Raw genomic sequence first — 16,582 nt, 5'->3', positions numbered from 1 at the left:
TAAAGGGGGGAAAAAAATTAAGAACCTGCTGCAAAATTCAGCTTCTTCCCTGGTCATCTATTTCGTTCTCAGTGTAATTCTGCCAGAACAAATATTATTTTTGAATCTGTGATGATCCCTGGGCCTGGGAAGGGCTGGAGCAGCGTGCTGGTCCGGGATGCTGCAGGCCAGGATGTGCCAAGAGCATGGCCAGGCTGGATGGGGGCACTGGCAGGGCAGGAGAAGCCAATTCCCAGGAAAAAATCCACATCGCTGGTGCCTGCCAGGGGCAGGGGCTGGTTTGTCACATCCAGAGGGTGTGGGGTGTTTCCATCAGCTCCAGGCACTGTCCTCAACCCCAGCCATGGGATGGGCATCTGTGGGGGCAGAGTGACCCAAACCCGACCCAACCTCCAACCCCTGCACCTCCTTGGTGCTGCATTATTTTATTTTATTACTACTTGATTTATGTAAAAAATATAATTTATCTATCTCTGTAATTTGTATTTTATATGTGTATATATATATGTATATATGTATATATGTATGTATGTATATATGTATCTATGTATATGTGTATCTATGTATATGTATATGTATGTATGCATGTATGTATGCATGTACACATATTTATGCATATGCACGCACACAGATACCCCAATTTCGCTAATTCCAGCTGGATTTTGGGGCGCTCGGGGCTGTTTCTGTTCGGAGCCCCCCAGACCCCCAAACCCGGGGGGACCCGGCCCCGCCGCGCGCCCTCTGTCGGGCAGCGCCCGAACTGCAGCGGGTCCCTGTCCCTGTCCCCGTCCCCGTGTCCCTGTCCCTGTCCCCGTGTCCCTGTCCCTGTCCCCGTGTCCCTGTCCCTGTCCCTGTCCCTGTCCTCATGTCCCTGTCCCTGTGTCCCTGTCCCTGTCCCTGTGTCCCTGTTCCTGTCCCTGTCCCTGTCCCTGTCCCTGTTCCTGTCCCTGTCCCTGTCCCTGTCCCTGTCCTCATGTCCCTGTCCCTGTGTCCCTGTCCCTGTCCCTGTCCCTGTGTCCCTGTCCCCGTCCCCGTCCCTGTCCCTGTCCCTGTGTCCCTGTCCCCGTGTCCCTGTCGTTGTCCCTGTCCCTGTTCCTGTCCTCATGTCCCTGTCCCTGTGTCCCTGTCCCTGTCCCTGTCCCTGTCCTTGTCCCTGTCCCTGTGTCCCTGTCCCTGTGTCCCTGTCCCTGTTCCTGTCCCTGTGTCCGTGTCCCTGTCCCCGACTGTCCCTGTATGTCTGTCCCTGTGTCCCTGTCTCTGTCCTTGTGTCCCTGTCCTTGTGTCCCCGTCCCTGTCCCTGTTCCTGTTCCTGTCTGTCTCTGCCCCTGTCCTTAGCCCTGTCCCTGTCCCTGTCCCTGTGTCCCTGTCCCTGTCCTTGTGTCCCTGTCCCTGTCCCTTTCTTTGTCCCTGTCTATCCCTGTCCCTGGCTCTGTCCCCGGCTCTGTCCCCATCTTTAGCCCTGTCCCTGTCCCTGTCCCTGTCCCCTTGTCCATCCCTCCCTGTCCCTGTCCTTGACCTTAGATCTGTTCCTGACTGTCTCTGTCTATGTCCCTATCCACCTCCACTTGTCCCTCCCCATCCCTGACTGTCCCCATCCCCATCCCCATCCCCATCCCCATCCCCGTCCCCGTCCCCGTCCCCGTCCCCGTCCCTGTCCCTGTCCCTGTCCCTGTCCCTGTCCCTGTCCCTGTCCCTTTTCCTGTCTGTCCCTTCTAGTCCCGTGCCTATCCCTGCCCTGTCCAGCCCTGTCCTGTCCCCCGTGCCTGTCCCTGCCCATCCCCTCGTCCATCCCTGCCTACCCAGAACAGGATTTCCCTCCCAAAGTTGGCTGTTTTCTTGGGAAAAGCATCACCAATCCCAGCACTCCCCATCCCCAGGAAAACAAAGTCACATCCCTGAAAAAGCCCCAAAACCTGAAAAAAACCCCACTGAGGGATGCAAATGTGGGAAAGGTTAAAGTTGACATTTGCTGCTGCCTGCTTTTGGTGGCAGCATGTATTAGAGATATAAAAAAATAATAAAATACACCCAAACTGTACATATTATAAGGCCGTATTTTTATCTCGGGGTTCTGGTGACACGTACAAACCACTTGAGCTTTGATTCTGTGGTTTATATCGCCACGAGAAACCCTTGATAAAAATACAGCTTTATATTGTACAGTGGGGTATAGTTTATTTTCCCCATATATCACACCCTGTGCTTTATTTATAAACAGACCCAAGGACACTTGCACATGCAAAGCAGTTTTTTTATTGAAGTAATTCCGAGGTATCAATAATCCTGGATTAACTAACGCATTGCCACACAATCATTTTTGGGGGGCAGCAATGGCCTTTCTAACGAGACATCCATGAAAATATGATAAAACACATAAAAAAATCAGTATTTCCACGTTACAATTTACGATTCCCATACTGGAAATTTCAGCTTCTGCTGGCTTGTACTTGCAGAGAACCCTGCTAAAACCACCTCAAAATTTAACTTTAATGTCTCTTGAATCCTTCCAATGGAGAGGCTACAGGAAATAAAGCTTTGGATAACAGAGAAACATGGAAATCTGAAGGAAAACTCAAGTGATAAAGGAATGTGCTGCTGATAAAGAAGCAACTATGATGAGCTTTTCAGTATTTCGCCAAGTTTGGCTAATCAAACTGCTTATCCAAAATATACAATTTGTGGCAACATCACTTCCCCTTCTCTACGCAAAAAAAAAAAAAAAAAAAAATTCCCATGTCTCTATCCAAAAAAGAAAAGGCAGGAGTAAGGAATTCAACAGCTGTCTGCTTTTGCACAGATCTCACTGTGCCCCCTGAACCCTTGTGCAGGTAAAACTCCATTTTCTGCCCCAAAATGGGGAGGGGGAGCTGGGCAGGGCCCAGCGTGCCAGCCTGGGCCACTCGCCGCGAGCCGGACGCCTCCTCAGGGAGAAGCTTCCACCTCACATTTGCCACGTCCCTCCCACTCCCTTATCCCTGCTTTAATGGACATTAAAAATAGAACAAAACAGGGCTGGAGATGGGAACAAAACCCATGCACAACAGGCCCGGATCGCTGTAGTCATTCTGCTGTAAAATGTAAAAACAAGAAAGGGCAGCCGAGCTGCCTCCCCCAGGACGCATCCCGCTTTTTTAATATAGTGGTGCCACCACGCATTTCACTTTGGATGTTGCATTATATTTATGTGTCACTCAAATATTTACCATTTCCCTGGATTCTGCTGGGTGCTCTGAGAGCTCATTACGAGCCAGGGAGCCGTGGCTGCTTAGCGCCAGCTTCTCCTTCTGCAGCTTCTCGTGGGACAGCAGCCACTCCTTCATCCGCCGGCCCCCGCCGTAGTTCCCGCTGGCCCCGCTGCTGCGGATCACCCTGTGGCACGGGATGAGGATGGGGATCTGCAAAACACCCCAAAACCCGGCAGGAGAGAAGGGTGAGGCCGAGGCGAGCGGGAACGGCGGGACGTGGCTCTCCGTGCCCTGGCGGGGATGTGCCACAGGCTGGGCTCCATGGGTTTGGTCCTTCCCAGCCTGGAGGATGCTGTGATTCCGTGAGTCTGGGAATGCAGAGCTCTGAAAGCCAGCAGCCGTGTGGCACCGGGCTTGCAGGGACACGGGGGCAGCCACGCTGCTGGCACGGCACAAACAGAGCCCATCAACATCCCTGGAGACCACCCCGGTGCTCAGGAAATAACGGGCATGGGCAGGAATTTTAATACATAAAAATGATGTAAAGTCTTTAAAAGGGTAAACCTGAGATATTAAATCCCATATATAAAATCTTCCCTGCAGCACCAGGTCCTGCTGCCCTGCGCCAGCTGAGCCCTCCGTGCCCAGGGTGGGGAGTGAAGCCTCACAGACCCAAAGTGCACATGAAGAACTATTTAAATTGGACACTGGGATGGATTTGTTCCTTGGCAGGCCCTGGCACAGGTGCCCAGAGCAGCTGTGGCTGCCCCTGGATCCCTGGCAGTGCCCAAGGCCAGGCTGGACACTGGGGCTGGAGCAGCTGGGACAGTGGGAGGGGTCCCTGCCATGGCAGGGGTGGGATGGGATGAATTTTAAGGTTCCTTCCCACTAAACCCATTCTGAGATGCCATGATCCTTCCAGGAATAGAAGATTTATGTGAAAATATAGATTATTGAGAAGGGATCCCAGAGCCTGGGCTCCCCAGCAGATCCTCTTCCTGCTGTAGCACCTCCATGTGCACCTTGCAGAAATTCTCTGGAAGACCAAGGCACTATTTATTATTTAGCAGCAAGTCAATCCAAAATGGGTTGTGAATTTTTAAAACCTCCAACACGAGAAGTTTGATTCCGACCTAACCAACTTTAAGAACTCTTTTTTTTTCCCTCTCTGCCTTCTACTCCCTGTCATTTATAACCACACCACACAGATTCTGCAAAATCAATGCCAGGAGTTACATAATGGACTGATAATGCAGAGGAGAGCATAAACATGTTTTTTTTTTTTTATTTTTTATTACAGGTGATTATCATAGCTGAAGTACACACCATAAAAACTGCAATACATCATCTGTAATCACGGGTGTGTTTTGGTAACTGCATAGTAATGGCATTGCAATGGTGGAGCTGGGACAACAATCACTCACCCAAAAGGGCAGTTCTCACAAACCTGGGTGTCTCAAGTCAAAAATTGCAATTTATTTCTGTGTAGACACACAGACAAATCGCACACTTTACCCTCACTTATTTTAATGCCATTTAATCATACAGTTGTGGTATATTTGATCCTGGGATACACAAGCCCCAAAGTAGCTGAACAGCTACGTCCCAGACCATAAATTGAGAAGGGTTTTTTGGGGGGTGTTCTTTCAGTTTACTTAACTAATTTCATTGCCTGAAATTGAAAATCTTAATCTCAGCCCACATTAAATGAGAATACACACAGGTGCTTATTGTTGATCAGGGTTTAAATAAAAAAATGCCTCCAATATCTGCTTTATTTGGAGGTGGCAAAGTGATTAATCCATCTGTGACATCTGCAGTGAGTACCAATAAAAGCTTTGCTCCATGCCAGGACATCCCACAGTAGGTTTATGACTTCTTCAAAGAAATTGGGGTTTTTTTGCAAGTGTTTTTCTGGTTTGGGGTTTCTCTGCCTTTACACTCCCCACAGTTACTGCAGGAGGCTTGGCTTGAGTGACAAAGCCATAATAATACACTGGAAAACATCTCTGAGGTTCATTTGCAATTCTTTAAAAATACACACAGTAAAGCAGCAGATTTTGGTGGCAGGGCTATAAATCTTGGTGGAGAAGAAGAAAAAAAAGGACTTTATTTACAGATGTGGGGTCTTGGATGATCCCTGGGTGGGTGCAGGACCTGCTCACAGCACAGGGAAATGTGGCTGAGCTGTTACCACCAAGCAGACAGAGGAGGTATGAAATTAATGCCACTTTTTCCATGGCCAAAACAAAGAATTCCACGCTGAGATTGTCCCAACACAAGCACCCATCCGTCACCCTCCACAGCCCTGGATGGAGAAGTGGTACAAAGACCATACCAGCTGTAATTTAAAAATATTGAATATTGCTTCAGTTTGGCTTAATTGTGGTGACAACGTTCAGCCTACTAAAATAATTAAACCTGCTAAAATTTATTAGGGCCCTAAGGACATTTTAGAGGGAGAACTACCCTAGTCTGGAGCTTTAATGCCTCAGCTACATTTAATGTAATTTTTATCAATAACCAAGCAGCTCATAATATTATAGCACCGCTGAAATCTTCATGCTGTGAAATCTAATTCCTCTCCTCCACGAATCCATCACACACACAGCCCCTACCTCAAACGCTATAAAACTTCCAAACCCAGAGATTTGTCTCCAACAAAAAAATAATATGAAGGAGCCCTCGGATCGATGCCGGAGTCCCTCTGATTCGGGCACCAGCTGAATATTTTCTCCAACTTCGCTTTTGTTCTTCTGGGTAGAGGCCCACAAGGGAAAGAGCTTGTTTTCACTCGCAGCCTCATCAATACCTAAATCCTGGTGAACAAGTGACACTGAGAAGCTGTAATCAATAGCTCCCCGTGCGTTTTTTCTTCTGGTCAAATGGTTCAGCACTACTGACAGCCCTGACACTCAGAACATGATGCTAAATCTTTATCAACAGCCATCTGGGTGAGTGGCAGAACAAGGCTGGGCTGGTCATTAATGCTCCTGGCGATCTGTGAATGAACCAACTCCTCCAGAATGCGTTTTTTTTTGGGGAAAAAAAGGTGGGGAGGAAACTCCCTGCCCACAGGATGGATCAGTCTGAAGTTCTTTTAGGAAATCCTGGTTGTTCCCAGTGCTCAGTTTGAGGGAACTGTCCCATGGTGTGGCTGGAGAGCTGCTGAGTCTGCCTGGCTGAGGGATCACACTGGGACACACTCAGCAAAAAACATGTGCCTTGCTCACGTCACAGAATCCCAGACTGGCTTGGGCTGGCAGGGATCTTTCCACCTGCTTTTTCTGCACCTCTTCCCCAGCAGAAACAAATCCTGTGATGTGACCCAGCGTGGCTCTCAGCTTACCACTGGCCACCAAAGGAAGCAAAGGTATTGGGAATGAAAACAGTAGGAAAATACTTCACCTTCTTCCCCAGAAGGTGCTGGGCACTGCCCAGGCTCCCCAGGGAATCGGCACAGCCCGAGGCTGCCAGAGCTCCAGGAGCCTTTGGACAATGCTCTCAGTGGGATTTTTGGGGTGTGTGTGCAGGGCCCCGGGCTGGACTGGAAGATCTCTGTTTCCCTTCCAGCTCAGAACATTCCCTACTTCAGTGGATGAACACACAGGTACCTTGATGTGTTTCAGCTCCACCCATCACAATTTTCTCACAGCACACAGCTGCTCCCCCAGTGTTCAAAACATTTTGGCTGAATATCCGTGATTTAGCTTAAACATTTTGGTTAAATATCCATGATTTAACTCAGACATTTTGGTTGAATATCTGTTATTTAGCTCAAACATTTTGGCTGAATATCCATGATTTAACTCAAACATTTTGGTTAAATATCCATGATTTAGCTCAAACATTTTGGTTTAATATCCGTGATTTAACTCAGACATTTTGGTTGAATATCTGTGATTTAGCTCAAACATTTTGGCTGAATATCCATGATTTAGCTCAAACATTTTGGCTGACTATCCCTGATTTAGCTCAGTGCTCAGTCTGTGATTCAGGATGGGTTGGTGCAACATCCTCGATTTTGGACAGCCTGGAACCAGGGTCAGGCTGTGCCCCTGGCTGGGGTGAGCCCAAGGACCAGCACAGCTGGGCAGGGCACAAACCCAGTGCAGGCAGCTCTGACTGATCAGACCCATGCAGATGTCTTATTTAAGGCAAGAACACTCATTTGGGATGGCCTTGGACTAATCAGCCCAACATTCTCCATCTCCCATGAGCTTCTGTGATTTCTTTTTGATCCTCCTCTACCAGTCTAATGAGATTTTTAATTGAACTTTATGGGTTCCCTTTGAGGACCACAGCCCTTGCAAGCCGTGTGCACCACAGCAAACTCTGGGAAGTCTCTCCTGTGAAAGGTGAGCCATCTCCACCTCTCCTGGGCATGAACTGAGGCAGCTGCTGCTGCCACCTCTTCCACCTTCTCATGAAGCTGCAGGTCAGCCCAGGAATTCCGTGCAGCATCCCATCTGCGAGGGGAACCTGTGGAATGAGCTCTACCCAAATTGAAGACCAAGCCTTGACTCATAGGAGGGAGAAACATGCAGGTATCTGGTGGAGAAAGGTGAGGTTGTGAGTTTATCCAAGTGCTTGGGGGACAATGTGATGCCCAGCTCAGGGTTATTTCAAAGTATTTCCTCGTACTACCATCCTCACTAAATGAGGTTATCACAAATTATCCTCCACCACACCAGGTTGCTCCTAGCCCCATCTAAGCCTCGGGCACTTCCAGGGATGGGTTTGGGGTTTAGACTGAGAGTTTAAACCCTTACCAGCAATCTCTGACCTCCTGTGTTTTTTCACACTGGTCCTCTCAGTATTTGCTTTAATCAGATTTCTATGAGGCTGCAATGTGGAGTTGCAAATTGGGTCAGAAAATCTGTTTTCGCAAGAGTTGACGGCTTTACACACAGAAATAACAAAGGTGAGGGGTTTTTTTGCAGTGCCACATTTTATCTTTATCTTTCACCTCATGCGTAAAATCCGTGTGCATTGCACACAGCCAGCCTGCACACGATGGCTCACAGGCAAAGGACCACAGAGACATTTCTGGGGGAAATACCAGGAGCAGTGAACAGTTGCTCACACTCAGGTGCAAAAGGATGATGTGTGTGTGTGTGTGTTTTTGCATGTGGAATATGGATGGAATTTCAGATTACCTCCAGGAGATGAGCAGTGGCAAAATTGTGGTTTGAGATGGGCAGGACTCTCATTACAGCACTGATTTTTTTTTTTTTTTAATCATCAGCTTTCTATGATGAAATATTGAGGTGGTATTATATTAATACAGCTCTTTTTCCCTACAGCTATACATTATTATCTATAACCATAGCTTAAAAATTTTCTGCTGGGGACAGAAACCACTGCAGCCACAGTATGGGCTGGGAAATGGCAATAATAACTAGGACCCCATTTAAAAAAATTGCAGGAGCTTTGCTGTATATTTTCAGAACTATTTTCATCCTTCCTCACAGGGGAAAAAGCAGGAATTTTCACACCACAACCTGCTGTTACTGCTACTTTGGATGCTGCTGCTCCACTGCAGCCTGAGGGCAAAGCTGGGTACATTTCTAGGCGATGGCAATTACATCTCCTTTTGCACAACACTGGATTGTTATTCTTTGAGAACTGTTTCCTGTAGGTTTGCATTGGATTGCCTTATCTTAATGTACACCAGATTATATTGGAAAGCATTCCATCATATTAAAATAGTTTGTATTGTCAAGTACAATGCGGGGTATTGACAAAACACTGCTGATAGGAGCTGCTTCACAGGCACAGCTGAGGGATGCTGCAAGAGACAGGGTGGGCTCCACGTGGAACTGTGAGGGTCTCCCTGGCTGGGTGCTGCCTCTGGGGAGCTGTGGAATGAGATGGGCTTTTAGGTCCCTTCCAGGCTGAATTGTTCTGGGGTGCCGTGGCTGGGTGGGTTTAGGGGTGGAACTGCCCCTCGAGCCGTGCAGGCACACCCAGCTGAGCCCCCAGAGCCTCCAGGATGGGGCTGATCCCAACCCACACAGCACCCACTGAACCCCACAGCAGCTTCACACAGCAGCCCCGGGGACTCGGGTGCACAAACACACCCAAAAGCTACACCCAAAGAAAAGGGAAAACACACAGATCACTCAGCATAACAACATTTTTTCCCCAAATCCACATGCCTAGCCTAGAGTGCTGCTCCCCTCAGCTGGTTCAAATTCAGGCAACTCACCTCCCGAATCCCAGCCTGGTTTGGGTTGGAAGGGACCTTAAACTCATCCCATTCCCGCCCCTGCCATGGGCAGGGACACCTTCCACTATCCCAGGGTGCTGCTGGCCTTGTTTTCAGAATTGTATTTATCCCAGAGTGGATGGCTTTTGGATGTTTTTAACACAACCAAAAGCACTCACAATCTGCCAACTTAAGTCCATGTGGAAGATAAAAGACTTCCTCAACCTAAAAATACGTAAGGAAGTTTGAGAACAACAAACTGTGCAGAGCCTGGCGAGTAACAGAAGTGTCTCTCCTCCCAACCCAACCCCACAAACGGCGGGGCATCAATCACACTAAACCAGGCTGTGCATTATTGCTGATTAGAACCACTTACTGACCTTCCTCCTCATGGCAGACCGGTTTTCAGAGCAGATAAATTTAACCTGATGACATTTAGCCTGCAGAGCTCTCTAAACCCAGCATCCCCCAGCAGCTCAGGGCTGGCAGGTGCCGTGGACTCACCGGGTTGCTCCTCATGGCTCCCCCCACGGCTCGGGCTGCCCGGCTGTTGCCAGCAAGATCTGCCAGCTGCTTGTAGGAAACTGCCTCCCCAAACTTGACATCCTTCAGCAGGGTCCACAGCACCTGCCTGGTGAAGGAATCTGCAAGGCAGAGGGAGAGAGCGCGGCTTGGATGGAGAAATGAGGGCGGAACAGTCAAAAAACCCAACGTAAAGCAAGACTCAGTGGCAGTTTTGTAATTTAAATGGAGCAGCCCCGTGCACTGTCCTGTTCTGGTGCCCTGTATGACTACATTTAAATACATGATTATTGGAGACAACGCTTGGACTAACTGATCACTATAAAAAAAGGATTTAAGGCTTTGATTTTCCTATGTTTTTAATTTGCTTCGAGTACAATTATCCTGTTAGCTCGCACAATGTGGCTTTTCCCATTAAATTGGTGGAGTATAAATTAGCATAGAGTCAAATTAAAAGGGATGGAATAAGTGGCTGTACCTATCTGACAAAGGCCTGGCATCTCCAGCTAATTTCCAACTTCAGCTGGGACGTGGCAGAGACGCCCTAGAGCCAGCAAACTCCAAATTACCCTGCCTGCCTGCATTTTATAGTGGGGACCCCCGAGCTACTGCACACACTGCCAAGTGTAAGGACTAGCTGTGACCTTGAATGTCCTGCACATCCTTAATGATACAGGGGAAAAAAAAAAATATAATGTATCGGCCGTTATTTTAATTTTAATTCGGCAGCAAATTGCTTTAAGTGTTCCAATTGCTGAAATAATGAATAAGCATATGCATTAGGAGAGGCTTTCTTTGGCATCTCAGGGTGCTACCCAGCCCAGGATTGTTCAAGGAAGGAAAAGGGATAGTCCTGTTTGGATGTGAGTTGGGTTGAACGCCTCTTGCTCCTCCAAGGCACTTGGAAAAGTTCTGAAGAGCCAACTCTTGGATAACTTACTGAGAGGAGTGAGCTGGTGACTGAAAAAGGGGAAAAAAAGAGGAAAAAAAAGGAGAAGAGACTCCTTCCCCCAGCTGAGAGACTCAACCTCCCACTCTGGCAAAGAAACAAACTGATTAAAAATGTTTTCTTTCTTTAGTTGTCAAAAAAGACATTGATTACCTTCCATAAGAAGGTAAAGAAAAGTGATTTTGTTCTTAAAGCAAACCCATACAGCGTTATGTGTGTGTTAAATAATAAAAATCACTTCTTAACTGAAGGGAATGATAATCACTTCATTGAAAAAAATCTGTTTAGTCTTTATTATAACATTAAGCAAATTAAACATCAGCATAATCCAGGTGATACGAGAAAAGGGTCATCAAAGAAATTAACTTTGTTGTTCATTAATTTACATGGATTAGTAGAGGGCAAAGAGATAGCAAATCTGCTCTAGTTTTTTATGATATAATTTCAAACTGTACACCATTTGTGGCAGTAGGGTGACTTTGGGGTTAATCAGACTGATTTGTCCTTTTAATTGCTTTCTATTCAAAGAAAATTCATTAGATAATGTTCTCTTCAAAATTCATGAATCAATTTAACTGAAGAAACCACATTAACAGCTTTGGGTTCATTAGCACAAGCAGTTGTGTTACTGGCTGATTGCTACAAGGGTTTCCTTAGGCAAACAGATTTTGTTTACTGTGATTCCTTCAGAAAGGTTTATTTCAGATCAAGCTGGTCCTTATTATTTTCCTAACCTTTTTCATCTGGCAGGATTAGCTATAACCCCCCTGCTCAGGGGTCTTGGGGAGTCACTGCCCCATGGCATCTTTTAAATGACCAACACCCAGTCCTGAAAATTCTGTTTTTACCCTCAGTTTTGGCAGGCTGGGGTGGGACGCACCCGAAACTTTTCGGGAACCTGTTGGAACCAGGGAGAAAATGGAGCAAAGTGCACCAGGACACGGAGCAGCTGGGAGAGGAAGGGGCAGCTGCAGAGCCCCAGCACCAGCACAGCCCCAAGGGATGCCCAAATTCCCGAGGACAGGCTGGCAGATGATCCTCCTCTCACACACAGGGGCACAGATTCTCCACTGGGCATTTTTCATGGGAGAAACCCATGCCTCTGCTCCCACATAAAACACTTGTGAAGAGTTCAAAAGAACGAAATATTTAGCGATCAGGCACATCATTTTGGAAATGTAGCTGAAAACTCAATTTCATCCTGCGGGGAGCAAAGGCATTAATTAGTTTAAGCAGCTCGAAGAGGCAGTGCCAAATCCTGTTATTGAACTGTCTGCAGTTGTGAGTGCCTGTGAGCACAACCTGCCCAGATCAGGTGCCTGAACTCTGCCCAATTGTCACGGTGTGCCAACGTTTTACCCTGTAAATATCAATATAAAGTGCTGAGAAATCCCCACATGAAAACAAACACACAGGAATTCTCTGGCTCCATGAGAACTCCATGTCCTGGCGAGGCTGATCAGCAGGAGCATCACGAGGTTTTGTCCTTGCTGTGCCCCCACCTGCACGTGGGACCAGCAAAAAACCTCTCCAGGTGACCAGGAGAGCCCCTGACCACCAGGGACACCTTCCACCATCCCAGGGCCCAGCCTGGACTGGGAATTCCATCCTGTTGGAGCCCTGGCTGCTGAGAATTCCAGACTTTCTGTGCTGCCAGGCACTGACCCCCAGGAGAACTCTGCACTGACCTGGGGCTGTGGAGCAGCTTCCAAAATGGAATGGCAGAACTGGGATTGTGGGGGTGGAGTTTGGGTAGAAGTGTGTGATATCACTGGGTGGGAAACCTAGAGTTTAAGGGTTTAGAATATAGCAATATATATAAAGCAAGATGGAAGTTTTAGGCCAGTGGTTGGTCCTTTTTCATCTTCACCTTCTTCTCCATGGGTTTGGGTGGTTTTGTGTAATTGGATGAAAAGTCCACATTGCAGACCACAGGTAGTTGGTTATTAAGTTAAAAGTAAAAATAATTGAGGTGCCATTTCTTAATTGGACAGTTTCTCCTTAAATGGCCTTGTAGAGAGAGATGGGGTCCATTTTTAGTTTGTTGAAGTGCTGCAGAACTCAGGGTTTGTGAGACTGTGACAGAGACAAGAACTGATAAACACCTGAGTCCCAACAAGAAATTCCCTCTCACACATTTAATCCCAACCTTGGCAGAAGCAAAAGTGAAGAATTGACATTAGTGGTGGTCCTGTGTGAGGAGGACACCAATTAGGATTGGGACCTCTCTGAAGAAAAAAAGAAGATAAAACTCGACACCATCCAATCACAGGGAAGAACATTTTCAGGTAAATTAACCTGAACCTCTTTTAATGCCTAAATGTTCATAGGTCCCTCCTACCAGCCCACTGGGCCTTAATTCTCCACACAAACATGTTAAATCCATGGGGATAATGGAGAGAAAACCAGCTGTATTGTAACTTTTAACAGTGGAACTGAAGGTGGGAATTGGTCCAAAGAAGGAAAATCATACACTTCAAACTAATAATCATGGAATTATGGAACAGTCTAGGTTGGAAGAGACCTTAAAAATCACTTTATTCCACCCCCTTGCCATAAGCAGGGACACCTTACACTAAATAGTATCTATTATATATTATTTACCCATATATATATATGTTTTATCTAATTTCTAACAAGGATTTTTGGGGTTGGTGAGGGGCTCAGTCCCTCAGGATTTGGGATGGATGAGGAAAGACCAGAAGGACCAGTGTCAGTCCCTTCCTGTGCCCCTGTATCTCACCTTCAAAAAACCCCACAGCCTGATTTTCCACCCTTTTTTTTCTCTTTGATTAAGAGGAATTAAAGACAGACTGATTTTTCCTTCCCCTCAACCCTGATTGCTGGGAATGTTAGTTTTTGTTTGTCGTGCTGGTTTATTTTTGTGTTTTTTTTTTTTTCCTGCTTTTCTTTTTGTTTGTTTGTTTTTCCCCCAGAGTTTTGCAAATGCAAAGACAGTTATAAACACTTGCTCCTCCTTGGCAGCTTTTTCACAGCCTGCCTGGGGTACTACACAGACAACTTTTCTTGGTGGTTTTTTTTCACTCATTGGTTCTCACTGTTATTTCTATTAGCAAAAAAAACCAAAAAAACCCTAACAAAAAACAAACAAACAAAAAAAAATAAACCCAAAAGCAAAACAACCCAAAACTTTCAAGCACAACAGTTGAAAAATACCCAAATCTTCCTAAAAACCAGCAGTTCCCACTGCAGCAGCAGCTCCCACCTGAGCCCCAAAACTCCATCTGGCTCTTGGACCTGGGAAGAACAGGTTCACACTCACACTGCAGAACTTGTCCTGACAATAAATGATGTAAACCATCCATCCAAGCAAGACAGCAGATTTTTAGCAGTTTTCAGGCTTCTTTATTATTAAAGCCATGTTGAACCTGTCACCCTACCACAGACTGACCTAGCAAGTGATATGTGAAGAGATAATTGTTTAATTCAAATGTTTTGCTCTTTTTATGAGGCTGCCCCATCCCTGGAGGTGTCCAAACAAGGTAGGACAGGTTTGGAGCAGCCTGGGACAGTGGAAGGTGTCAACCCATGGCAGGGGTGGCACTGCATGGGCTTTGAGGTCCCTTCCAGCCCAAACCAGGCTGGGATTCCATCAAATATCAGGCATTTCTATTAAGATTTTATGTATTGCCTGTGGATGCATGTTTGCAAAACGTGATATAATAACACAGAAACATGACTATAATGTAGAAACTTGCTGTCTTTCTGCACCACTTCAGTGAAAAATGGACCAAAATGCTTCCTTTTAACACCTTGAATGTTCAGGCTGGCTCACACTGGGTGTGAGCTACATTAAAACCCAATTAGCGGGAGCTGTTCCTGATCCCTGCTTTAACACAGTTTTACACACAGCTCCCTTCAGATTTCTGAGCAGGTTGTTGGGCCAAATTCTATCCTTAGAAACGAGGAACTCTCCCTGGAGCTCATCCAGCAGTATTTCTGCAGTTAAACTCCCTGGAAGTCAGGGGGTGTGTAACTTGAGCAAAAACGGATATTCTGACCCATTTTTTTACACGATACCTCACGAGCAGTTTAGTACAACCTGCAGGAGCAGGTGGAATTTTAGAGCTGATGGAAATGAGCAGCTGGACGCTCAGCAGTGGCCCTTGGAACTCTCCAGATTCCCACTTCCAAACCTCCAAACCCAAACCCAAACCAGGCTTTATTCAAACCACGACTCCTTCAGCAGCAGCAGCTCCATCTCAGCTGAGTTCAGGCCAGACTTGGAAAGCCAGGACCCCTAGCCAGGCTGGGCTCGGATTTGGGAGGCTGTGGATGCAGGAATTGCAGAGCAGTGGCCAAGTCCCTGCTGGGTGTCCCAGCACCCCTGGCAGGTGCTTTGTGAGGCTCTGAGCAGCACTGCTGTGGTTCCATCAAGGAGCCACCTGATTTTCCTCAGCTGCCACTGCTCCAGGCGAGGAGAACAAATGCTCTGCATGAAGAGACAGAGGAAATACCAGTCCCTTCCCAGCCAACAAACTGTGGCAGCCAAGGTTTGTGCTGCAGAGGGGATGGGGAGAGGCATAAAATCAATTTATTTTTCTGCGACATCAGTTTGATGCCGATTCCTGAGAGCCCACCCCATTTTCCTGCACTGAATTTCCCTCACCACACCTGTACTCAGAGATCTGGAGCCTCCTCCTTGGCATTCTGTCCCTCTGCTCCACTCTCCTGAGTCCCCACCTGCAGAAGGATGTGGAGCTGCCGGAGCCAGCCCAGAGGAGGCCACGGAGATGCTCCAAGGGCTGGAGCCCCTCTGGAGACAGGCTGGGAGTCTCCAGCTCCAGGGACACCCCTGAGCCCCTTCCAGTGCCTGAAGTGGCATCAAGAGAGCTGGAGAGGGACGTGGGACAAGGGATGGAGGGACAGGACACAGGGAAGGAGCCTCAAGCTGCACCAGGGAAGGTTTAGGTTGGAGATTTGGGAAAATTTCTCACCCAAGGGGCTGGAGTCCCCAGCCCTGGAGAGATGTCACAGCCCTGTGGATGTGGCACCTGGGGACAGGGGCAGTGGTGGCCTGGGCAGGGCTGGGGTGGTTGGACTCGATGGTCCTGGAGAACTTTTCCAGCCTAAACAATTCTGTGGTTCTATCCCTGCACCTGCATCTTCCCCACAGCAAAGCTGCCTGGTGCCAGCACTGCTGATGGGGACACAACTCCTCCGAATTTTTCATGTGCACGACCACCCCAGTGAGCATCCAAACCACAAAAACCCCTCCAGCTTCCACCCCCACCTCTCAGCACTGAGCAGCCTGAAGCAAACAGGTTCCAGGAGGAGCTAAGGTCGGATCTGCTCACTTGAGGCACACAGGAAACTTAGTCAGGCTCAGCTTTAATTCCCTCTCAGGAATATAAACGCTCTGACAATCTCAGTGCCGTTCTCAGGGCAATAATCTCACCCCCACACCCACAGAAGTGTGCACTTCAGGGGAGGTGTGCTCTGCCCAGGTAAGGCAGAGCAGGGGGAAAACCCATCTCCAACAGCAGCATTTATATTTTGTGTATATTTTATACGTTGTGTTTCTCTAAGTCAATTATTATTTACATAAAAAGAGGAGGGAAAAAAAAAAAACCAACAACCTTGAGAAGTTAAATAATCGAGTTGCAAAAAGGATTGATACAGTGGGCCTAGACCAGAAATGGCTTGAAATTTGAATTATATATGAAAATAGAAATTTGTGGCTTGGAATGCGAA

The 16,582-nt window shown here is 47.3% G+C and overlaps 1 protein-coding gene across 1 annotated transcript in view; it reads right to left on the bottom strand.

The window, feature by feature from the left end:
* Positions 1-2,235: 2,235 nt before the first annotated feature.
* MGMT (O-6-methylguanine-DNA methyltransferase) overlaps positions 2,236-16,582 on the bottom strand; it is a 136,967-nt gene continuing 122,620 nt past the window's right edge. The window contains exons 5-6 of the mRNA XM_077784490.1: positions 9,901-10,040; positions 2,236-3,395 (exon numbers count right to left, since the gene is read on the bottom strand). Of these exons, the coding sequence (XP_077640616.1) occupies positions 3,192-3,395; positions 9,901-10,040 (344 nt within the window). The 3' untranslated portion in view covers positions 2,236-3,191. The remainder of the gene's footprint in view (positions 3,396-9,900; positions 10,041-16,582) is intronic.

Source organism: Lonchura striata, chromosome 7 (assembly GCF_046129695.1).
Source record: "Lonchura striata isolate bLonStr1 chromosome 7, bLonStr1.mat, whole genome shotgun sequence".
Taxonomy (NCBI): domain Eukaryota; kingdom Metazoa; phylum Chordata; class Aves; order Passeriformes; family Estrildidae; genus Lonchura; species Lonchura striata.
Note: the sequence above shows the minus strand (reverse complement) of the source record. Positions and strands in the feature narration are given on the sequence as shown.